This window comes from Aquarana catesbeiana, linkage group LG06 (genome assembly GCF_042186555.1).
Source record: "Aquarana catesbeiana isolate 2022-GZ linkage group LG06, ASM4218655v1, whole genome shotgun sequence".
In the NCBI taxonomy this organism is placed as follows: Eukaryota; Metazoa; Chordata; class Amphibia; order Anura; family Ranidae; genus Aquarana; species Aquarana catesbeiana.
This window is the reverse complement of record NC_133329.1, coordinates 384,398,279-384,423,644: the sequence shown is the minus strand read 5'-3', so window position 1 is coordinate 384,423,644 and position 25,366 is coordinate 384,398,279. Positions and strand designations below refer to the sequence as shown.

Here is a 25,366-nt window from a genome sequence, read left to right as displayed (position 1 = left end):
GTACTGGTGTGGTGGCACTTATGGGCACTGATAGATGGCTCTGATAGGCAGCACTGAGGAGGAGGCACTACTGCTGGGCACCGATTGGCACCTCTAATAGGCACCGATTGGCAACCCTGGTGGTCAACCTGGGGGGGGGGGGGGCGGTCGGGGGAATCAGCGCAGACCCCCACTGTTAGGAGAGCAGCCAATTGGCTCTCCTCTAATTGCGTCTGACAGTGCGAGTGGAGGAAAAGCCGATACATGGCTCTTCCTGTTTATGCTGCGATTGGACACAGCTGATCACATGGTAAAGAGCCTACATTAGGGGCTCTTTACTGTGATCGGCGATGCAGTGTGTCAGACCCCAGCCCCCTCCCCCCCTCTCATCTTTTAGTCTCTTGGTGTAAACTTGTAAAAGTGACTCTTGCAGATAGCGGAATGAAGCAGCAAACAGAAATGACACTCAGTACTCCTAATTGAGCAAAGTGCACACTATAGGATCTGCTTTGTTCACATTTCATGTCTGAGGGTTACAACAACTTTAACCTTCACTTTTAGAGAAGGCACGACCTTAACACACACACGTTGCTAAGACTCCGAGGTTAATACAACAGACAGGCTGTACAGATAAACAGTGTAATGGTATGTAGTCATACTGGTTCTCTTCTATAGCAAGTAAACATTGCTGGGCACATGACCGGGTCATTGAGTTGTTCTGCCGTATACTATGACCTCATCTTTAGAAAATGGTCATAAAAGAAGAGCACTCTCCCCACACACATCTGACGGATGATGGCAATTCATTCCCTACCACCTTGGGTGCTTTATCTGAGCAGAACAGAACTAGATAATACCAAGGAGGCAGTGTGCCCAAAATATGACAGCTTTTCACTTTTATGAATAATGTCTGTCAACACCAAATCCTTTTTCAGTATGTTGGGCATCGAGCATCATTCTATACAGCAGTGGTCCTCAACCTCAGTCCTCAAGTACCCCCAACAGGTCATATTTGCAGGTTTTCCTTTAGCGTTACCCAGCGATTTTTTTAAACACGTTTTTTTGGGGGAAAAAAGTTTCATGAATAAAACATAAAAAAAAACGTTAATTTTTTTTGTATAATGTGAAAGATGTTAGGCTGAGTAAATAGATACCCAACATGTCATGCTTTAAAATTACGCACGTTCGTGGAATGGTGCCAAACTTTGGTACCATTTTTTTTTTTTTTTTTTACAGGTTACCTGTTTAGAGTTAGAGGAGGTCTTGGGCTAAAATTATTGCTCTAACCTTTATGGTGATACCTCACATACTGTATGTAAACGACATTCAAATTATACATGCGGGCGTGATGTACGCATGCGTTTGCTTCCGTGCGCGAGCACTTTTTTTTTTATTATTTCTTCTATTTAAAAAACTTACACTTTCTAATTTTTGATCACTTTTATTTCTATTACAAGGAATGTAAACATCTCCTGGAATAGTGCATGAAAGGTCCTCTTTATGGATAGATGTGGGATCTACAAGACCCCACATCTCTCCTCTAGGCAGGAAAGGCTGAGAAAAAAAAAAAAAAAAATAAATAAATAAATAAATAAATAAATAAAATTTCACAATCTCAGGCTTTATTTCCGCCGGCCCAGACATCATACCGTTGCGCCCGGGCCTTGGAGAGTCAGAGATGGCCGGGGATGATCTGTCCTTCAGATTTCTCTACGACTCTCTTCCGGTGTCATCGGAGCAAATTATTTAAAGTTAAATCAAACCTGGAGTTAGGATTTAATTCGACCATGTCATATTGTCCAACCAGAATTCACACTGTTCAACCTGCTAAATTGCAGAGCAGCAGGGGCAACACAGCGCTCCGGCCTCTCTGCATTGCTTGCTGCTAGGAGGCAGCACATCGCACAGCTTCTTTTTGTTTTGTATGAACTTTATTTGAAGTGTACAAAACATACACTTCATTCACTGAAACGTCCGACAGTGCGCTGTCTGACATTGTAGTGCGATTCAGGCCTGTACTCTGCAATAAAATGCAGCATGTCAAGCATTGCAGTGTGAAAGGACACAAGGGACGCTATTGTTTGCGTTTCCCTGCTGTAAGAGACGTTTTACAATGCATTAAAAACGTCTGTCACCACACATAGTGCGAGTTGGCCCTCACCACCTAATACTCACCTTCACAACCCTCCCACACGGCTCCCTCATCCACAGCAGCTGCAAAATACCCGGCTTCCAAGCTTACGTGGGGTGACGGCCTACTGTATGCCACGGGATTCCTGGCTACCTACAGCCAACTGATTCTAAGGGTTACACATGATGTACACATGAAATACACATGATGAGGTCCTTTACTTGTTCCAGGCCAGTGTAGCATCACATATGGCGACCCGCTAGACTGCCCATGCGCGACGCTGCCATATGCGTTCCAACACTGTGGCAATCTGCGCCTGCGCAGAATTTTGTGCCCACACCCCTGAGTCCAGGTTCAAGCCCCACCATCCAAGTGGACATAAGAGTCGGATTATAATTATGCCGAGCGAAGCTAGGCCGTGCCCGAAGCGTAGCGAGCCCGTGAGGGGCCCTGTGGCAAAGTGGTCTAACAACAGTGTTGCGCATGCGCACTCCAGCAGGTAGCAAAATATGTTGGGTAGCCGAATGTGACGCGACACCGGCAACTAAAACAAATGCAGCTAGGGAGCTGCCATAGCCTCCCACCGAGTCTAAATAAAATTAAAATAAAAAACTGCCGATAGTAGGATGTAGCACCAAGCCTTCAACACCAACACCGTGAAAAATGGGGATGCTGCCCAGTGCAAGCTGGTTGTCATTGTTTTCTGTGTAGGTAAAAAAAAATGTAAGCTAAAATGACTTTCTTGCTTTCGGCCCGGAACCCTCTTTTTTTCTGTGCTCCAGTTACATTTGCCGTTGCTCACCTGCAGCTGCTCGATCTCCAGGTAAGTCCTCTCCAGCTCAAGCTGTGCAAAGTGCTTGTGGAGGCGATACATCTGTACTGGGTCCAGAACAGGGTGGGCTGTGAATGCGTTCTTGAAGCGGGGGTCATTCTCTCTTTCAGGGTCTGCGTTCTTTCCAAGTTCAAAGTAACGGTATCGCACCCCCTGCAGAAAATAAAAAACAAAAAAAAAAAGTGATTTAGAGGAGAAAGATATATACATTGCTCAGCAAATGAGTACATCCCCAACAGATTTGTCAGAAAAACCTTACTTTCAGAATCAACATTTTCTATGGGACACATTACTACAAAATATTCCCACAAATGCAGGCTATTGATTGCAACCAAGATTTGGTAATTTGCACACGAAGTACTTTTCCTAAAAGGTTTATTCAAGACCATGTGCAAAAATGAATACACCCCCAATGAAAGCCTGAGCCCCGGTTCACACAGGGGCGGCACGACTTGCAGGTCGCCTCAGCGAGGCGACCTGCAAACTACTTCCGAGGCGACTTGCAAAACGACTTCTGCATAGAAGTCTATGCAAGTCGCCCCCAAAGTAGTACAGGAACCTTTTTCTAAGTCAGAGCGACTTGCGTCGCTCCTATTAGAACGGTTCCGTAGCACAGAACGAGAGGCGACTTGTCAGGCGACTAGGTCGCCTGACAAGTCGCCCCTGTGTGAACCGGCACTTAGGAGCAAGGCTAAATTTTACACAACAAAATCCTAATTAAGAAGAATTCGACTACAAGTGAGAGTAATTATTCATTAACCTCTTGCTTACTGGGCACTTAAACCCCCCCCTCCTGCCCAGACCAATTTTTAGCGCTCAGCGCCGTCACTCTTTGAATGATTTTGGAGAGAGAGAGAGAGAGAGAGAGAGAGAGAGAGAGAGAGAGAGAGAGAGAGAGAGAGAGAGAGAGAGAGAGAGAGAGAGAGAGAGAGAGAGAGAGAGAGAGAGAGAGAGAGAGAGAGAGAGAGAGAGAGAGAGAGAGAGAGAGAGAGAGAGAGAGAGAGAGAGAGAGAGAGAGAGAGAGAGAGAGAGAGAGAGAGAGATGCTGAAGTGTTAGATGTGCATTTGGCTTTTTTTATGCCTAAAAGCTCCTCTCCTGAATGCGATTCTTCTGTGTCCAGGAGAGGAGCTTTGACTGCCTCTAAACTCTGCTGCTCCTAAAGTCTGGTAGAAGCCTATGTGTGCATGGACACATGGGGGGGGGGGGGGGGGGGGGGGGGGGATTTACTAAAACTGGAGAGTCCAAAATCTGGTGCAGCTCTGCATAGAAACCAATCAGCTTCCAGGTTTTATTGTCAAAGCTTAAATTGAACAAGCTGAAGTTAGAAGCCGCTTGGCTACCATGCACAGCTGCTCCACATTTTCCACTTTCCAGTTTTTATAGATCAGCCAAATAAGCTTTAATGAAGTTGACTTCAGGGGCTTTGGCAAAAACCAAAAAAAAAAAGCGCACACACTTACAGCTCTTACAGCTCCTACAGCTCCGTGAGTTTAGGAGCAGCAGTGTGCATGAGGCTCTGTTCCCATTTGCCATTTTGGGATCTCGGGCAGAATTTCTGCAACTCTTGCCTGCAATTTCAATTCACACTGCAATCGCAAAGTGCACGTTAGGTTGCCATTAATCTTCAATGGCACCTAAACACGGCGAGGTTTAGCAATGTTAAATCTCTCAGCAAACCTTGTCGCCCAAATGCAGCATCTGCTCCTTTTTAGCCGACAAGCTTTGCGTGTTGACGTTTGTCTCAATCACGACAAAACTGCAGCGTGTTTTAGGTGCCATTGAAAGCAAATGGCCCCCCGAACATGCATTTTGTGATTGCAGTGCGATTTAACATCGCCAGCAGAATCGCAGCGATTCTACTCGAGATCCGAAAACAACAAACATGAACAGAGCTTAAAAAGGAGATTGAAATATTGTACCTAGAGAAAAGATATTGTATAGAACACTCAAATTCTCCAACGCCTACCGGCATGGCTGGAGAGGAACTCGCTTCCACTTACTAAAGGATTGGACCCCCACCTGCCCCTACAACCTATTGCAACATTCCAATATGGTGGCACCCGCCATGGATCTCTGCAGTGAAGTAATAGTAAGTACCGTCCAACAGGATGGTACTGCTGTAAAGTGTACCTTTAACTTCTTCCAGGTGCTGCCTCCCACCCCCCTTTCATCTACTCTAATCAAAACTTGAAAAACTGCTAGCTTTTCAGATTGCATTTATAAGATAAAATATCACCCCATCAAGCTGAACAATTCTTCCTGTGCAGACTGAGGTCACCCTGAATATCAGCAGTTGACCTAGCATCACCTTGTACATCTCCTGTACACTGACATGTATAGGACCTAGCAGTGGCACCATTTCTTGCTCCTTACCCGTGCAAGAGTAACAATCTTTAGGTTTACTGAGACAGAATATCAGCCCTGCGAGGTGCGGACTGTATTCTTGCCACCACAAGTGGTGCAAAAGACTGGCTTGTAATAGGTAAAAGGCTGGCATGCAGCGTCAGGAGGAATGCAGATCCTTCGTGTAACAGCATCTCTTCCGCCAGAAGATGGAGCAACACATTCCTATACACATGGAGACAATGCGCCCCATTCAGAGAGCCGGACATACACACAGCCATAGAAAATCTATATATGGCAAACGCTTCTCTGCTGGGAGGGCTGAGCACAGAACTCCAACTAAACTGCAATCGGAACGCCCAACCCCCCTAGCTGAACAAATTACACATCTGCAATAAGCAGATACATTACACTGATGGCATCTAATAAAATGTAAGACCACTGCAAGGAAGCGATAGTTTCCTTTCTCCCCCCCACCCCCTTTTACAAATGTTTGATTACATCTAAACTCAAGTGTAAAATTCAAATCTATTGCAGCTTACCAATCACTGGATGGTGGCTGCATTAGTATTGTTTTTTCAGGCTTTTTTCTTCTTTATTTAAATCTGGTGATCCTGCCAGTAACACTTCCCGTCGCTTTAGGTCTATGCCCACCCCCCCCCACTGTATCTATGGAGGGAGCCAGACTCGGGCTTTCACACTGAACAAACAGCGGAGGCTGTTTAGGGGCGGTTTGCAGGCGGTATTTTTAGCGCAATACCACCTGCAAACCGCCTCAGTGTGAAAGGGGCCTAAGAGATCATCAGATAATGAAGGAGTATATACAGGCTGGTACCGAAGTGGGTAAATGAACGAAGAAGGGACAAGAAAGGAGAGGGCAGGGAGTTCCAGCAATGGCTCTCTGCAAATCAACAGCAACTGCACATCCCATCTATTTTTCTGTGCAAGAGCAGCCAGTTGACAGGCATCCACTACCTGAACCAGTCTCCAATGGGAACTCAGCCAGAGCAATCATCATCTCACACTTCTAAGCTGGAGCAATAGCGGAGCTGCTATATATATATATATATATATATATATATATATATATATATATATATATATATATATATATATATATATATATATATATATATATATATATATATATATATATATATATATAAATCTTTGTATACTCTACTGACGGCCTGCAGTTATGGTGCAGGAACAACATGATCTGATGATCTGGCATGGCCAGGACTGAATACAAATGGCTTGATATAGACTAAATAAAGCACAGATGGAATGGTTTGGTCAAAAAAAAAAATTTTTTTCTTTTGACCAAGCCGTTCCATCTGTGCTCTATTTAGTCTACATCAAGCCATTTGTATTCAGTCCTGGCCATGCCAGATCATCAGATCATGTTGTTCCTGCACCGTAACTGCAGGCCGTCAGTAGAGTATACAAAGCTGGCCTTATATAGGAGCGGTTGGGAGGCCGCAGGACCTGGGAACAGCACGACTCCTCTTCTGCATACACACAGGAGCACACGTACCTATACTTACACATCACATACTGTCTGTTAGACTGAGGAACATGCTGAGACCCCATCCAACAGCACCACGGTCAAGATTAACCCATAAACTGCACCTTCCATTATCAAGTTTCCCCAGGGATCCATTAAAAAAAAATGTTGAAAGTCAATGGAATTTCAAAAAAGGTACCCCTTACAGCCCACCCCCCCCCCCCCCAAACTGCTAGTTTGCAGTTTTACTTTCCTTCTCTCTTGTTCCGCTGACAGGTTGGTGGGTGGGCCTTCAGTATTCTTACTTACAATGCAGGACAGCTGCAAATTGCACGCTATTGGGCCCTTATAATTCCTTCAAAAGCTGCCTACAGCCTAGCAACAGAAGGATGATCGGCAGTAGAGGCTTTCTGCATCCCAGGGTGAATAAAGATCAATGATTTTTTTTTTTTTTTTTTTTTTTAAATCAATCAAAAAAAAAATTGATTTTATAAAGTGTTTTTGGACTAAAAATCTATCTATCTAAAGCTAGTTTTCTATTTAAGATATATTATTAATTTAGTTTATTCAACATGAAATGGAGCTTAGTTATGTAGCACAAGGCTGTATATTCTGCAATATTTACATTTTTGGTAAACTCATTCAATGAATCCAATCTCTGCAAGCTGAGATAACATGCGCTGCATTGATGCATTTACACAATTTCACAGTAACCATGAAATAAAACAAAGTTCAGGAATATGTCTTTATCCCATTGTTTTGTAAAGCTATGTACATTGCAAACTGTATGATTGTTTGAAGAGAAATACATCTGCACCCGGCTCTAAGTGTGAGGAGGAAGGGCAAGCAGTAAAAATGAAAGTGAAACCTTCTAAGCAGCTTATAAACCTTGTGATCTTTCTGCACATAGCTTGAAGTGCTTTATTCCTCCCTTGAGGAGCAAAATGGCACCAGGCTGTAAAAGAGACCCAGTTTGGGAATATTTACTAACCTGACAGCTTATTATTCTAAATAGGAAACCTTCATTTTATTTGCAAACATTACTGATTCTAACTACCAGCAAGAATGAGTCCTTACATTTAAAGAGCACCTGTCATTTCAGATCCATCATGGCAGTGCCTGTTAGCGGGCATCCACTCACCTGCTGCCGCCACGTTCCTCACCTTGCTGTGTCACTGCCGCATCACCAGCTGTCCCATTAAAGTGAACGAGACTTTTGGTTTGTCAACAGCGGGTCAAAGGAGGAGCCGCTGCAGGACAGAGATGAAAGTAGCTCTGTAAAAATGATGATTTAAATTGAGTTGATTTAAAATCAAGCCTTTTTACTAGCAATTTAAAAGCGACTCGATTTAAATCTAATTCATCCTGCTGATCCTAGCCACAAGATGCCAAGTGGCAGAAGCTACCTGCGTCCTAGCAATAGGATGACGCTAGGCAGCAGAAAGCCACCTGCACCCTAGCAACAGAAAAACACTAGGCAGAGGAAAGCCACCTGCATCCTAGCTACAGAGGGACGCTAGGCAGCAGAAAACAACCTGGGTCCTAGCAACAGAGGTAAGGACGATAGGCAGCAGAAAGCCACCTGCATCCTAGCAACAGAAGGACGCTAGGCAGCAGAAAGCCACCTGCATCCTAGCAACAGAAGGACGCTAGGCAGCAGAAAGCCACCTGCATCCTAGCAACAGAAGGACGCTAGGCAGCAGAAAGCCACCTGCATCCTAGCAACAGAAGGACGCTAGGCAGCAGAAAGCCACCTGCATCCTAAACACAGATGGACACTAATGGAATCCTTCACAAACCAAGCCAAACAAAAAGGAGCAGGCAGAAGCCTAGCATGAAAACCTTGATCAAATTTATTTGTAAGTTTTTTTTTTTTTTTTTGTTTTTTTTTTTTTTTTTTTTTAAACACAGGATTCTTTGAACAAGATCATGCATACCAGTTGCCATCATTTTGTATGCCCTTGTGCATGAGCTCTTATTACAATGAATGCAGCCACCACATTGTAAGACTGGTAAGCTGCAATACATTTAGTGTATTTGCCTGAAGATACACTTTAAAATACTCATTCTTGTGTGCTGTATTTATCATAACCAGGAATATGTGTACATAAAATATAAGTGACGTGAAGTTGACTTGTCCATTTAGGAGGTCTTAGGAATGACAAAGCACATTCACACAAAGTAGAACTCATCCTATAATAGGCCGCACTGTGTATTTGTGCCGCTTCTCTTACCTCGTGCTCATCCACGCAGTTGACATGGGTATAGTCAATGATGCACCGTCCTAGCCACTCGTCAGGCCTGGCACTCAGGATATCGTTGCGGCAGCTCTCAAGGTGGGGCTGTAGCTTCTTTAGGAGACTTCGAGACAGCAAGTAACCAAACCCGCCATAGCAGTATCGTCCTTCAGTGTCTCCTCCAATGAACTCCTCTGGTCGACCCAGGTATAGATCGGCGTCTATGCTGAGGTGAGCGGCCAGACGGGAGATTCTGTGGGCCTCGGTGTACGTGTCATCCTGTACCAGATAGAACCAATCATACTCCTGAATATGGTGATCCAGAAGATGCTTCATTGTTTGGTACATGTTCCAGATGGGTCGGTCATCCCCATGAGTCACCACAGTCATCCCATGGGGCAGTTTCCGGCCTCGCATACCTGTGAAGTACACCAGTTTCTCCAACCTGTGGCCAAGTGTTCGATTTACAGCGACTGCCAGGGTGTTCAGTGTGGTCTTGGAGGTTAGGACCCCAACAAATAGTCGGTCTCTTATTCCAAGTTCTGTGCTTATATAACGAGATCTGCAATAAGAAAACAAAAGCCACAATGTAAGAATTCAAGGAAACCAAAGATCGCAGGTCAACTTCAAGCAACTAGACAAGTGAAAGGACTATAAAAAGGAATAAAAGGATAACGAAAGGTGAGCTTGCTTTACAAAAAAAAAAAAAAAAAAAAAAAACAGCTGGCAACGTCTATCAACAACATTGCTCAACTGTAAGAATGATAAAAGAAACATTGCATCTTGTTATCTGTCCTGTTTATTCATTTACAGATCAAAAAGGGATGAACTGTGCTCTGCAAATGAAGTCAGTTTAAAGCAACCTTGTCAAGAAAGGTTTTTATTAAATTGTTCCTATTTAACCCCTTAATTTACTCTAATCAGCCTCATTAACGCCTTATTCTCCTCCAATTATTATTTTCCTAATGATTTTTACCTATTAAAACATTTGTTTGCTTATTAATATTTTTACACTTTTACCATATTAACATGTTTCACTTTTTTTTTTTAAATGCGCAAAATTAAGTAAAATAGATTTTATTTGTAAAATAACTTTAATGCTCATGCTTTGTACCATTGCTGACAGCTGAAGTGTAAACAAAAAAAGCGGCAGGTATCGGCGAGTACAAAAATAAAAAAAAAAACCCACACACCCTAATATAGCAACCACTTAAGGACCAAGCCTCTGAGATTTGGTATTTACAAGTTATCAGGTTTTTTGCTAGAAAATTACTTCGAACCCCACTACTTACCGGTAACTCCTTTTCTGAGTCTTCCAGGACAGCCCATGAAACCTAGGGCTCCTCCTACCAGGACAGGAAACACGTTAACCCCCACCAGATAAAAAGGCATCCCTGTAAAACAGACGTATAATACACATAACTTCAAGACAAAACCGGCTGGGAATACGGCTGTCCTGGAAGACTCTCAGAAAAGGAGTTACCGGTCTAACTCGGCTTTTCTCTAAGTGTTTTCCAGGACAGCCCATGAGACGATGAGCCAGAACTTACCAGTCTAGGGAGGGACAACTGCCTGAAGGACCTTACGACTAAACGCCTGATCCTGAACAAGTAGAAGATCCAGGCGATAATGTTTAATGAAGTTTGAAAAACTGGACCATGTGGCAGCCCTGCAAATTTGTTCCACTGAGGCTCCAGCCTTCTTAGCCCAAGACGCAGACAAGGCTCTTGTTGAGTGCGCAGTGGCAAAAAAGGCAGAGGGACTTCCCTAATTTTGTAAGTTTTAGAAACAGCTTGCTTTATCCATCTAGCTAAGGTGGCTTTAGATGCACTCTTTCCCTAGTGTGCTCCTGAAAAAGAGGACAAACAAGGCGTCTGTTTTTCTAAAGGTATTGGTAACCTCAAGGTAGACGAGAAGAATTCTTCTCACAAAAAAAATAAAAAAATAAAAAAAATTAAATTTTCTTTCTTGGTCGCCCTTTGGCGAACTACAAAAAGGTTGCCAGTACAATGTCCTGGGATCTGTGGAATGTAAAATTCCAAAATTGAAGGAACATCATGAGTTAATCTTTGATTTTCAGATAACCATGAGTTAAATTTCTTCCAAACCTTGGAATATATGGCTCTAGTGACTGGTTTTCTGCAATTTACCAGGGTCTTGACTACTTTGTCAGAGAACCCCTGGGTGCTTGGTATCTTTTCTTCAGATACCAGGTCGTCAAGCTTAAGGAAACCACCTGTGGGCGTGACACTGGACCCTGCAACAAGTTTTCTCTTTCTTCAGAAGACTCCGTGGAGGCTCTGAGATCAGAGTCTGTAACAGGGAAAACCATGGTCTCTTGGGCCAGAAAGGGGCCATTAGGATAAGATCTGTTTCTTCTAGAAGAAACTTTGAGGACTACCGGAATTAGCCCGATCGGCGGGAAGGCGTAACAGAAGCCGAATGGCCACGGATTCACCAGAGCATCAATCCCCAATGATCGATCCGCTGGGTTCAGAGAAAAGAACTTCTCTGTCTTGCGATTGCAGATCAGAACAAACAGGTCCGCTTCGGAACATCCCCATCTGTCATTGAGACACGCAAAGATTTCAGAATGAAGGGACGAATTGTCTCCACATACCTGGTAGCGGCTAAGATAATCTGCCAGACAGTTGTGTCCCCTTCGGGTGCACTGCTGTAATTGAGGCTAGATTCCCTTCTGCCCATGATAAAATCTCCTGGGCGATAGAAGTATCCGGCTTCTAGTAGCTCCCTGTTTGTTGAAGTACGCAGCCGTAGCGATATTGTCGGATAGAATCTGTGATTTCCGTCTGAAATGTCTGCAAGGCTCTCTGAACCGCTAGAAGCTCTCTCCCGGATTCAATTAAGCTCTTGCTTCCGTTGAGGACCATTCTCCCTGTGCCATTGTGTTGCTGAGGTGGCCTCCCAATCCCCAGGAACTCGCATCCGTTATGATCCTCTGGGATATAGGAATGGACCATGGTAGACCTCTAGTTAGGTGCAGGTGCATCGTCCACCACCACAAGCTTATTTTTACCCTGGAGGGTAACAAGACCCTTGATTCCAGGGAACGTGCGTCTCCATCCCAGTTCCTTACTAGAAATAGCTGTAATGGGCGTTGATGAAATCTTGCTCATGGCACTGCAGAACAGCAAGAGGATAACAAAAAAACTTGCCACCGCCCTCATATAGCTGGCTATCGCAGTAAGCGGCATTGGAAGGCTAAAAGGAGGTAACAAAGCCTGGGGAATGCCCAGGAAAAAACCCAAGCCTACTTACCAACCAGCTCGCAGACAACCGTTTTAACCTGTCTAACCGTATGCGTTAAAAACAGGGGTTTAGTCCGCACGCGTTTGCAAACGAATGCGTAAGCCACAGAACCTCGTCACAGCACCCTGGTATCTGTGGTCCTACTGCTCTTGAAACCTCTCAGGGAGACGGACTGATTTGTCTGTAAGGCTGACATTGTTTGCATCATTCTTGAGACCTTCTCCTCTAGTCTACTGAGCAAAATTTGTATCCCAGATATGTCACTTTCTGGGCCAGAATGAAGGAAGACTTCCGTTTGTTTATTAACCAGCCTAGAGATTGAAGGATGTCCTGTACAGTCTGGAGATCTGCTAACAACTTTTGGTATGACTCCGCCACCACTAGGAGGTCGTCCAGGTAAGGGATAATAGTTATCGCCTTTAACCTAACCTTAGCAGAGCCAGGACCCCCCACAACACCTTTGTAAAAATGCCTGGGGCTGAGGACAGACCAAAGGGGAGGGCTTGAAATTAAGAGTGCCGAATCTCTGTTCCCATATTGACCACTAGTCTCAGGAATCTTTGTAAGGCTGGATGGATAAGGATGTGCAAAAAGGCTCAGATCCCCCAAATCCAAAGTGGCCATGAAGCAGCTTGTGCTTGTATTTGATCGAACGGTTTAGAGACCGGAGGTTCAGGATAAGCCGATATTTTCCTGACGGCTTTCTGATGACAAATATATGGGAATAAAATCCCTTGCCCTAATCCAACTGGGGAACCAGGATCAGGACCTTTTGCTCTAACAAGTCTCCAATTTGGAGACCCAGGGCCCTCGCTTTTACCCGATCTTGGGAAGGAAGGTGACCAATAAATTGCTCTGGTGGAGGGGAAGAAACTTCCCACTGGGAGACACGAGTCACTGTGGCTTGGCTGGTTGTTAAAGAGGGTTAAACAAGACGCCCCCTCTACCTCTGCCCTTGTGCCCTGTCCAATGTTTGTTGGGCCTATTGTCCCTTTCTCTAGGACCTTGCTGCCTACTTTGGCCACGAAAAAAAACTCTGGCTGTCAGCTTTTTCTTATTCTCTGGAAAGGCCTTTTTTCTATCGGCCGTGCATTGCAGCTACTCTTGCAAACCTGGGCCAAAAAGAGTATTGCCTGTTAAAGGAAGACCACATAGGCACAACTTTGAGGAAGCGTCACCTGACCGGCCAGAAGAAGCCTATGGCTTAAAACCTGAATTCACACTGTCATTCTTACCGACTCTGTGGAAGAATCAGCCAAAAACCCCACTGAACGAAAGATTTCAGAATCTGCTCTTTATAGGTACCTGAAACTTTTGAAAGAGGTATGTCTAACTTAGGATTTTTGTTCCATGACTGTGCTGTGTCCTCTGCAAATGGAAACCTTCTTTTAAGGTTACCGGAAAAGAAAGGTTTTCTTTTTGGATTTTCCCACTCTAGCTTGATAGTATCAAGAAGTGAACTATGCACGGGAGAAAAAAACTCTAGCCTTTTTCTTATGCAACCTTTCTACATAAGGTCATGTTTAGACAACTGTACCTTCTCTTCTATATCAAGTGTCGTATAGATAGCCTTTAATAAGTCATCTACATCTTCCAATGAGAACTTATACTTCAAGCCCCTTGCGTATTCTTTATCCCCGGGCCCTTTATCGCAGTGTCCCTGTTTGCGCCATTTAGAGACCGGAACTAGCATCTCTGGCACCCGCAGATGACGTCACACGCTCCAGAATCGACCCCACCGGGTACTTCCTGTGGGCCAGCTTGGAACGTATAAGTTCCGCCCCTTCACGGGTGGTTTCCTCTCTTCCCCTGCACCTCCAGCCACGCTGTTTAACAGGGAGAGAACAGCGACTGCCATCATGCGGCTCGCGGACCGGAGGAAACACTAATACTGACATGAGGCCTGGAGGACCGCCCTTTTATCTTGTGGGGGTTAATGTGTTTCCTGTCCTAGTAGTAGGAGCCCTAGGTCTCATGGGCTGTCCTGGAAGGCGCTTAGAAAAACATTATAGATCGTTTTTTTTCCTAAACACCCTAGAGAATAAAATGGCGGTCGTTGCAATACTTTGTCACACCGTATTTGTGCAGCGGTCTTACAAGCGCAATAGCGGCTACCATATCAACGATATTACTCTTCAAGGTGCTGACGTATATCGTCGTGAGCCAGTCCGGAAGTGGTTAATGGTAATTTTTTTTTTAGATTCTTTACACTAACATTTATTACATTTCTTTAAATTTGATTGAAGCAAAGGATTATTAGGTCTTATTTTTTTGTCATGTTTAATAACTTAATGTTCAGGGGTTATAAACCTTTAAAATAAAAAAAAGAAGTTCCGAATTGTGATCTTTATTCTAAGCAAAAAAAAAAATTGTGATTCTCATTTTATCCAGAATCATGCAGCTCTAGTATATACATAGTTACATTGGGCCAATACTGGACCAATGACCTTATGTAAAAACATATCATACCTGGAATTCTTATTTAAAGTATAAGTTCACCTTTGAGAACAGGTTACATCTGTTTTTAGGGCAGAACACGGAACATGTTCCCACTGCTGCATCGTCACCCCAATCCACTGCATGCAAGGACAGCGAAAAGGGGAGAGGGGCAGAGGGGAGTGGAGGAAACTTCTTCCCAATCTTGCTCTCACAAATTTTTAAAAAGCACAACAGTGCAGGTCTCTGCCCACCTGAGTTCTGTCAATGGGAGAACTACAAGTACCAACAGCCTTTGTGGCTATCGGCTTGTAGTTTCCAATGCACTACCAGGGCGCTGTTGAGCACTCTAGGTAGATCGATGCTTCCTGTCAGTGTGCAACTGACTGCCCATATGAGGTTTGAGAAGAGAGCTCAAACACAGTCTGCAAGAGTCCTGCATTGCACCCGTGATCTACTGATTGCCTAGTAAGGATGAGCTCCGGCGTGTTTGCACACTCCACGTACAGAGCCCGCCAGGCAGTCAGCACGGCGCTAATCACAGGCAGTGAGATGTGTGACTGCAGAGATCGGGAAATGTCTCACTGCCTGTGATTAGCGCAGTGCCGTGCCGTCTTCCTGGTGGGCTCTTCATGTGGAGTGACACGCCGAAGCTCATCCTCATTGCCTAGTATAAAAAGAATAAATGCACATTTTCTTTACCTGCAAAAAGATGTGCATTCATTTTATTTTTTTAAAGTGACCTTATCCTTTAAGTCTTTCAGCCATGTGTATGGCACTGGCAGGATACTAGAGCAGCATTTTCTCCCGGAAAAGGGGAAGCATTTTAGTTCCGTTTATCCGTTCCAGAAAGCATGTTGACATTGTTGAAGACAAGGAGTACAGTTCTACTTTAGCTATGTAACATTTATAAAAAACGCACCAAAATCATCATAATAATTTGGAGAAATCAATTCCTGCCGGTTAGACATGACAGAACATTTGTTGAAGTACACACAAGGATATAAAAGAGAAATGTTGCACATTGAAATGATCCTTTCCACTCAGTTCACTAATCCGGGGAGGATTGCACCAATGCCAATCTTCAGAATGCACCAAGAAAGTTGGCAAGAATTCCCGGTCATTGTTAATTCAGCAGAATAATGGGCTTGTGGAATATGGAATTTCCTTTTCCAAATGCCAGTGAGCCATCACATCCGATGGCATTTTCCGCAAGCCAAGAGGCACAAGCTGCAATCCGGGAGGCTTTGATAACAAAATGCCATTACCATCCATCGCCCGCTCCGCTGCTGGCGGAAGACCGGGGAATTAGATGCTTAAGCTACATTTTAAAAAAGTTAAATGCAATACTGTATACCAAAAGCCCAGGCCTGCAGCCTCTAGATGATGGCTAACCCCCAACGCTACACAAAAGTAGAAGCTGAGAAAGCCGCTTATTCCAGGAGACACTGCAAAACCAGATTAAGCAGCTTCCTCAGGTCCAGCTGCTAAATCAGAGAAGCCAATTATGTAAAGTGCAAGAAGAGTAAAGAAAAATGCAATTTCTTTCCACAAGTAGATCTTGTTTGGTGGCATTCCTTGGTCCCATTCACAATGATTTGGCTTTTCTAAATGCAGAAGTTATCTGGGGGAAGTAAACTTTAGTGCCTCCATGTCACTTTTTTTCCCCCCTCATTAGGTGTTCCTGCTTTTAGCCAAAAAGATATATTTATATTAGAGTTTCCAATAGGATCCTGGACACACAGGATTTTCTATTTTAGCAGCTAAACTGACCAAATCAAAAACACAGGTAAAACCTAAACCAGGTATGAATAGTACGACTAAAAAAAAAATCATTACATGCATTTATATGTATTTAGATGTGACCTCCAAATGCATAAAATAAATGTAGATTTGACAGTGCTAGTGTAAGGACATGTACCCTGGGCATTTACCCTCTGTGCCTCCCAATCATGGCACTGCCAAACTATGCAAGTCAAGTTGACTTAAGCCTGGGTACACACCACTCCCGTTTTTTTTTCCCAACCCAGCAGGCTGAATAATAAAAAAACAAAACAAAAAAAAAAAAAAAAAAAAAAAACACCACGCACACAGAACAGCTTGGGCAGAGCTGCTGTGCGAACTATCCAATGTTAATACAGCGATCTCACCCACTGAGCTACTATGTCATCCCCCACCGTCAGAACACTCCGGTCAGCGTTCTCATTCATTGGTGGAGAGCGCTGATTGGATGACGATCAGCAGACCTTTTTTAGTCATGCCCCTTTCGACAGAAGTTGGCTGGGCTGAATGTTGGTAGGTTTCTATTAGAACCAGCCGATGCCACCCGACATTCGGCCCATGTGTACTAGGCTTTAAGTCGGCCATAGATGGATTAAATCTCATCCAGGATTTGACCGATATCAGTACAAACATCCTGTCTGATTTTTTTGGCATGTGTTTATCTATTTGCGTTACAATAGCACTGCAGGAGGGATCAGATCAGCCCATGCAGCTGGTGTAGCAGTCCATGTAATATGAAATCCACACATTTCTTCCTCTTCTTTCTGCAAGGCCTCCAGGAAGGATCAGAGCGATACCCTGTGCGTGTGTTGGGCAATCAGAAAATCGCTCTGTGTGGGCATCAACAGCTCATCACCCATAGGGGTCATCTTCTATGGGTGATTGGGGGGGGGGTTATTAGTTGTGTATAGTAGGTTCTCATCTTTTAATTTTTTTCTGAAAAGGTGAACTTACCCTTTAAAATTGTCACTGAATGCGTTCAACGCTGTCTGGCCATAATGGTAAAATTCAGGTGGACAATCGGGAAGGGGAGGGCAACGGTAAAACTGTGGCTCAAACTATTTTTGGGTTTATATGCACAGCAAGTCATCCACTTCTGTATGAACTGGCCGAATCTCAGGCATTACCAAGCGATTAGTGCGTTACTTTTGAGTTCAGAAGACACCGGTGTAAGATATATACTCTAACCGTGGCTGCTGGTATGGCATGCTTGATTTCAGCACAGGTATCCATGAAGCTGGAAGGCCTGAGAAGTCTACCAACATAAAAAGGAGCAAGCCCTAACAATAACAGTTTGTGTTTTGTTACTTTCCCTTTATCACTTCCCAAGGCCGGCTCTGACATCTGTGTTCTGTCTTGGCTGTAAATAGTGTCTTTCAGTTGGGAGTAGGAGCCAAGCTGCAGAGCGCACTCCGGAGAGCGGGAGGGGAATGGACAGGCATCCGCCATAAAGGCCCCCTCCCCCCTGCAGAACAATCACCTGCTTGTAGAGGACCTGGAGTAAACTTTAACCCTGCGCCGCTAAATATAGATGCAAAGTACAGATCCACCAACAGTCATAGCTGTCCATTATCAACATGTCCACAATCCCCCTTCTAAGGGCTTGCTGAGCCTGAACGCACGGCTGTGGGTGTGCGTTGGCAGGACCGCGCCGTAGCACCGATCCCGGTGTACACACCAATCCTGAGTGCACTCTTTTAAAAAGACATGAAAACAATTTAACTGGACCAGTACAACCCTACCGCAACACTTTACAATAGACATTCCGTGACCGTACAACTTGTCTCCGACACATCGCAATATACACAAATGATAGAATTTTTCAAAAAAATCTCCAATTATTAAAAAGCCACCCTCGAGCTCCAATCAAGTGACTTTGTCAAGGCCAAGAGAATGTCATCAGTCTGCTGCAAGCACCAGACCGGATGAGACATTTCCTTAGTCTCCTCTACCCCAGTGAGAAGACCAAACACTGCACCAAGACGTACCATTCTCCGCGCTACCGGCACCAAGACGTACCATTCTCCGCGCTACCGGCACCAAGACGTACCATTCTCCACGCTACCGGCACCAAGACGTACCATTCTCCACGCTACCGGCACCAAGACGTACCATTCTCCACGCTACCGGCACCAAGACGTACCATTCTCCACGCTACCGGCACCAAGACGTACCATTCTCCACGCTACCGGCACCAAGACGTACCATTCTCCACGCTACCGGCACCAAGACGTACCATTCTCCACGCTACCGGCACCAAGACGTACCATTCTCCACGCTACCGGCACCAAGACGTACCATTCTCCACGCTACCGGCACCAAGACGTACCATTCTCCACGCTACCGACACCAAGACGTACCATTCTCCACGCTACCGGCACCAAGACGTACCATTCTCCACGCTACCGGCACCAAGACGTACCATTCTCCACACTACCGGCACCAAGACGTACCATTCTCCACGCTACCGGCACCAAGACGTACCATTCTCCACACTACCGGCACCAAGACGTACCATTCTCCACGCTACCGGCACCATGACGTACCATTCTCCACGCTACCGGCACCAAGAAGTACCATTCTCCACGCTACCGGCACCAGGATTTACACAAGATTATTTTAACAAGAGAAAAAAAAAAAAAATATATAATAATAATAATAATAATAATATCTGATGCTGGGTCCTCTAGCTGCCATTGCCGGCTCCTCGTTCTGCCCAGCTCCAGGCATGGTTGGTCACTTGTCATGTACTCAATGACAAAGTGAAAGTTATTTATAGATGGAACAAAGTGCTTAAGGGCTCCATATAAAAAGGTCACATCTGACAATACAATCGTCATTGTTCCTATGATATAGGCCCAACTAGATCATAATACGTCATTAGTGCTGTGCCTGCAAAAGATAGCAGCAAGGGCCCTGCAGGGTTCTCTTTTTAAGGAAATCCGTCTTTCTACAACATCTTAAATATACTGTATGTGTTCCTGTAATCATTTTAAATCGTATTAAAAATGTATATCTAAAGACTTTTTTTTTTTTTTTTTTTGGTGCCCTTGCAAGAGTGTTTCACTTTCACCGTTAACTGAAAAGCAAAAAACGAAAAAAAAAAACAAAAAAATATAAATAAAAAAACCCACAACATACCACACCGAGAACACAAGTAAAGGCAAAAATGTTCCAATGGGAGCATTTGCACTGAAACCCAGGCCAAATACAAGTTTTTTTGCAGCCCTCGGATATAAGTGAGGGAACCCAGATGGAGACCTGGATGTAAGAGGGGAGGGGCTCTGACTGACATCCGTCTGTGTGCAGCTGTGCCCCCCCCCCCCCCAATCCTTACCTGAACTCCCTCCGATCCAGCAATGTTCACAATAGCCTTGGCTGTCCCAGGACTCTCCCTCATTGGCAGAGACAGCAGCAGGAGCCCACTGCTGTCAATCATAGCCAGTGAGCCAATGAGGAGAGAGCAGTGGCTTGGGAGTGAGCATGTAGCATTACCCCCCCAAGTGCAAGCGCCTTTCTCTGTCGACACTGCTCGAGGGGGGAGGAGCCAGGAGCGCTGGCGAGGGACCCGAAAAGAAGAGGATCAGAGCGGCTTTGTGCAAAACCACTGCACAGAGCAGGTAAGTATAACAGGTTAAGAAGAAAAATAAATAAAAAAGAAAGCTTTAATATCACTTTAGCTCAGGCATGCAAGAAGGAGAGGGTGTGCTTGGCTGAGAAAACCCCTCCTCCTCTCCTGAAGACTCCTGGGATGTATGACATTTGCCTAGGCAAAAAACAAAAACATATATTAATATATATTAATATATATATATATATATATATATACTATATATATATATATATATATATATATATATCTCACAAAAGTACACCCCTCACATTTGTGTAAATTTGCTGTCCCCTCAAAATAACTCAACACACAGCCATTAATGTCTAAACCGCTGGCAACAAAAGTGAGTACACCCCTAAGTGAAAATGTCCAAATTGGGCCCAAAGTGTCAATATTTTGTGTGGCCACCATTATTTTCCAGCACTGCCCTAACCCTCTTGGGCATGGAGTTCTCCAGAGCTTCACACCTGGTTGCCACCACACACGCTTGACACCATCTGCACCAAATAAGTTTATCTTGGTCTCATCAGACCACAGGACATGGTTCCAGTAATCCATGACCTTATTCTACATGTCTTCAGCAAACTGTTTGCAGGCTTTCTTGTGCATCATCTTTAGAAGAGGCTTCCTTCTGAGACGACAGCCATGCAGACCAATTTAATGCAGTGTGTAGTGTATGGTCTGAGCACTGACAGGCTGACCCCCCACCCCTTCAACCTTTGCAGCAATGCTGGCAGCACTCATACATCTATTTCCCAAAGACAACCTCTGGATATGATGCTGAGCACCTGAACTCAACTTCTTTGGTCGACCATGGTGAGGCCTGTTCTGAGTGGAACCTGTCCTGTTAAACCGCTGTATGGTCTTGGCCACCATGCTGCAGCTCAGTTTTAGGGTCTTGGCAATCTTCTTATAGCAACAATTCTTTTTTTCAGATCCTCTGAGAGTTCTTTGCCACGAGGTGCCATGTTTAACTTCTAGTGACCAGTATGAGAGAGTGAGAGCGATAACACCAAATTTAACACACCTGCTCCCCATTCACACCCGAGACCTTGTAACACTAACAAGTCACATGACACCGGGGAGGGAAATTGGGCCCAATTTGGAGGGTGTACTCACTTTTGTGAGAGAGGATAGATAGATATCAATTCATACATTTTTTTTGGGGGGGGGGGGGGATATTTATTATAGCAAAAAGTAAAAAAAATATATATTTTTTTTTTTTGTTGAAAAAAAGCAATTGTATGAGCAGTTTACAGAGGCTCTTTTGTTGGGCTGCCATTACTGAATTATCACCTTTTCCAGTTCAACTTAAAAAAAAATAAAAGCTTCTGAGGAAGTCTGTGTAATAGTTTGCGATGATTTACTATGCGTCCTCCTGTCTGTTCTACAAGCTGCACACGTGATGGTAGGTTAGAGGCCACGTACCTGGAGCGCCCAGGGCAGACTAACAATAGGCTATTAAAGCAAAGATCAAAGGAGGCAATTTCACCCGGGGCTCGTCTGCTTTCAGTCTGTACAGAAGATGATTAGGGAGGAGGAATCTCACAGTACTCTTATTTTTATGATTTCTATATGCCGGTGCAACAGAATCAGGTGTTACATTTGTAGCGGTCCTGAACTTAAAGGGGCCTCTATAGCCTTTTTGAAGTTCTTATATAACGAGAAGCTTTAGTCAATGTAATTTGCATTGATTAAAGGATAAGTGAACTTCCTCTACACGTCTACTTTTTTTAATCCCCTGCCTCGCCCAGCACTTCAGTCTATATCAGTTACCCCCAGTGGCAGGTGGTGCTCCAGCAAGGGTTGGGGGATACAGAACACCCGAACACCGCCATGGGTGGTACTCACACGGGCTCCTGGCAGCGATGCAGAGCCGATGACGGTGGCCATCTTCCGGATCTCCATACATCCTCCCGCCCAATACAATCGCTTCTCCTCTCGGCCAATTCGCGCTCCTCCAGCTTCCTGATTGGCCGGGGAGGAGAAGTAGGAAGACAATAGCGAATATTAATTTGCTATTGTTACACACATGGATGGGCTCGGGGCACACAGCCCACCCCTTTTTGAAGCCAATTAGAGCCCCAGGGTCTAATCATGTGTTAAAAAAAAAAAACAAACTTACATTAGAATCCATGCGTCTGGCGGCACACATGTAGATTAGGGGATCTGATGCCTGGATAGGGGGGACGGCACCCTGTATAGAGCGGCCGCCACTGGTTACCTCCAATCTGCGGCACTGAGACCTCCACTGTGATGCAGCCATCAATGCATTGTCTCCAAATCGCCCTCATTTTGCATATCCGTACCCTCAGCATGCCCATTGTGGTCTCTGTTCACAGGATTGTAAAGTTCATGGCTTGTTAGGTTTTACTTTTAAATGTAGCTAAATCCAAGAAAAGCATATGCATATATTGCAGCTTACAGGCCTTCTGATATGGAGTCTGCATTCATTTTCTTTTACCAGGTTTTATTTTTTCACCCGTCGGTATCCTGTCCTAGAGTGACACTGGATTTCTGGCAGGATAAACGGGCATTTGTCTGCACTTCCTGAGCAGATGACAAAACCCCTTCAACTGTATATTAAAACAGACCAAAAGAGAGCAAACCAGAGAATTGAAAGTCAATGGAAGCCATTGCGCACTTGAAACAGTACAGCTCAGAGGGTTTTCTAAAAGCTAAAGTGGAGCAAGGTGTTGGATAGAAAGATCTGGATGCCGCACACTGGATAAAGTAGAAAACTTGTCTTTATTGTAGAGATAGGACCATCAAAAGTACAAGACAATCATGCAGGATGTACAGGATCAGCTGACGCGTTTCACCACTCGAAACGGAGTGCTTACTCATAGCTATGATCTATGAGTAAGCACTCCGTTTCGAGTGTGAAACGCGTCAGCTGATCCTGTACATCCTGCATGATTGTCTTGTACTTTTGATGGTCCTATCTCTACAATAAAGACAAGTTTTCTACTTTATCCAGTGTACGGCATCCAGATCTTTCTATCCAACACCTTGCCCTACTCAGCATTTAGCCAGCACCTGGGACTCTTCAACTCTGAAGGCTTCACATTTAACCTTACACCTGGGTCTGGATCCACCTGAGCGGTGAAACACTCTCCCTGCTATAAAAGCTAAAGTGGTTGAAAAGGCAAAGCCAAGAAAATAATTAAAAAAAAAGAAAAATATAAAAAAACAACCACCATCACACACGTTATACTTGCCTGCTCTATGCAATGGTACTTGCCCAGAACGCTCCCCTTACTTCCCTTTCTGCCCTTGCTGGCACTGTCCATTCCTCCATAGCAAGCCATGTGCTGAGGAAGCACCAGTGAGACACACCCCTGATCTGTTTTTTGATTACGTAGCTACTTTTTATATGGATTTATTTGTTTCTGTATATAAATAAACTATATCAATTTGATCAAAGCGTCAGATCACACGCCTTCCACCTCTTTCCTTCACCTGTGTCCATAGACACACACAGTGCTGGCATGCCTCACATTCTCTCCCTCATCACAGGAAGCCTATGGCTTCTGCTGCTCTCAGGAGGGGGGCTACAGCCGAGACATTGCTGGAGCAGTGGGAGTTTTTAATAGCGTGTATGTATGTATATATGTATGTGTGCATGTGCGTGTGCGCCGCGCATCAGCCTGTCCGACAGAAGCCGTCTGTTCAAGGGATATGCAGGGAAACCGGCATCTGATCAGCGCTGGCAGCCTATTGGGGTGGAGCAGTCCCCCTGTCACAATACAATAGCACACCAGAGGAGATTGCCGTACTAACATCACATAGTTTGTACAGCAAACGGTTTAATTTTTTTACTCCGCCCACTGGGTTATAATAAAAAAAAAAAAAAAAAAAAAAAAAGAAGGAAGAAGGTGGTGGCTAGTGTGTACCCAGCATTACTCAGGCTGGGTTCACACTGGTGCGATGCTAGACAACTCACCACTGTGCAAACCACATGCAATGCAAATTCAGCCTTACAGGTTGTATGGCTGAATTCGCATCAAAATGGTACAGGATCTTTTTTTTTGGTCCGCACTGGAATCGGATCGCAATCCGATTTCTGCACCATTTGGCAGATCGCCCTGGGATCCGATCTGGGGGGGGTGTCATTAACTTTGCATTGACACCTGCAGCGGGTTGCAGATGTCAGTGTGCCGACAGGTGACATGTGATGCGCGAACCCGCACTGGAATCAAGCTGGTTCCCTGCATGGCATATAAGTGAACCGGAACTTATACTCCAATGCTGTGTGTGCACCGTGGAACGCCTTCTCATTTCTTATCAGTTGCTTAGGTTTATATTGTGAATGGTCTCAGTGTGTACTTACACCTCTATTGTATGCAGAGCAATATGTACACAGTGGGGTTGGTTTCACTGAAGTAGAACGTAACAAAAACATTTCACGCATTCAAAGGAGAGTTGCATCTAATTCAATCTCCTGTGATCAAAGGGTCATAAATTAATAACTACAACACAAAGACTTGTATCTGCAGAATGTGGCGCCAACTGTATTTGGCAGCACCAACCACTTGCCTTACAAGGAAACGCAGGGCATTTTTTTCATTTGGTATTAGCCGAACATGAAAAAAAGAAGATCAGAAAAAAAAAAAAAAAAAACCCACACCACACACTGTATAAAATTTGTAAATTGTATTTTACATGGGGCAGCCATATTTGCTTATTTTCTCTGCCTACTTCATTGCTGTACTACACACACACACAGATTCGAATCTAGCTTGTTCAGTTAAAGGGGTTGTAAAGGTTCAGGGTTTTATTTATTTATTTATTATGTTATACTTACCTGCTCTGTGCAGTTGTTTTGCACAGAGTGGCCCCGATCCTCCTCTTCTGGGTTTCGACAATGGCGTTCCTGGCTCCTCCTCTTCTCGAGTGCCTCGTCGGAGAAGCGCTCTCCTTCAGGACACCCATGCAGGGCGCGCTTCCGTGTCCTGCTTCTGCGTTTATCGACACCGAAAGCAGGACTCAGCCCCGCCCCCTCGCGTCATTGGATTTGATTGACAGCAGCGGGAGCCAATGGCTGCGCTGCTATCAATCTATTCAATCAGGATACGAGACACCGGCCGAGGCTGGTGTGCTATTTCCCGTTGTGGGAAACACAGGGCTCAGGGAAGAATAAAAAACGGGGATCGGGGGGGGGGGGGGTCTGCTGAGCGACAGAAGGTTTTTTACCTTAATGCATTAAGGTGAAAACCCTCGAGGGTTTACAAC

General features: G+C 44.6%; 1 protein-coding gene across 1 annotated transcript in view; it reads right to left on the bottom strand.

Moving 5' to 3' along the window:
• The window catches only part of CHPF (chondroitin polymerizing factor), a 57,228-nt gene that overhangs the window by 8,999 nt on the left and 22,863 nt on the right, over positions 1 to 25,366 (bottom strand). The window contains exons 2-3 of the mRNA XM_073634276.1: positions 9,028 to 9,592; positions 2,913 to 3,095 (exon numbers count right to left, since the gene is read on the bottom strand). Coding sequence (XP_073490377.1) covers positions 2,913 to 3,095; positions 9,028 to 9,592 — 748 coding nt within the window. The remainder of the gene's footprint in view (positions 1 to 2,912; positions 3,096 to 9,027; positions 9,593 to 25,366) is intronic.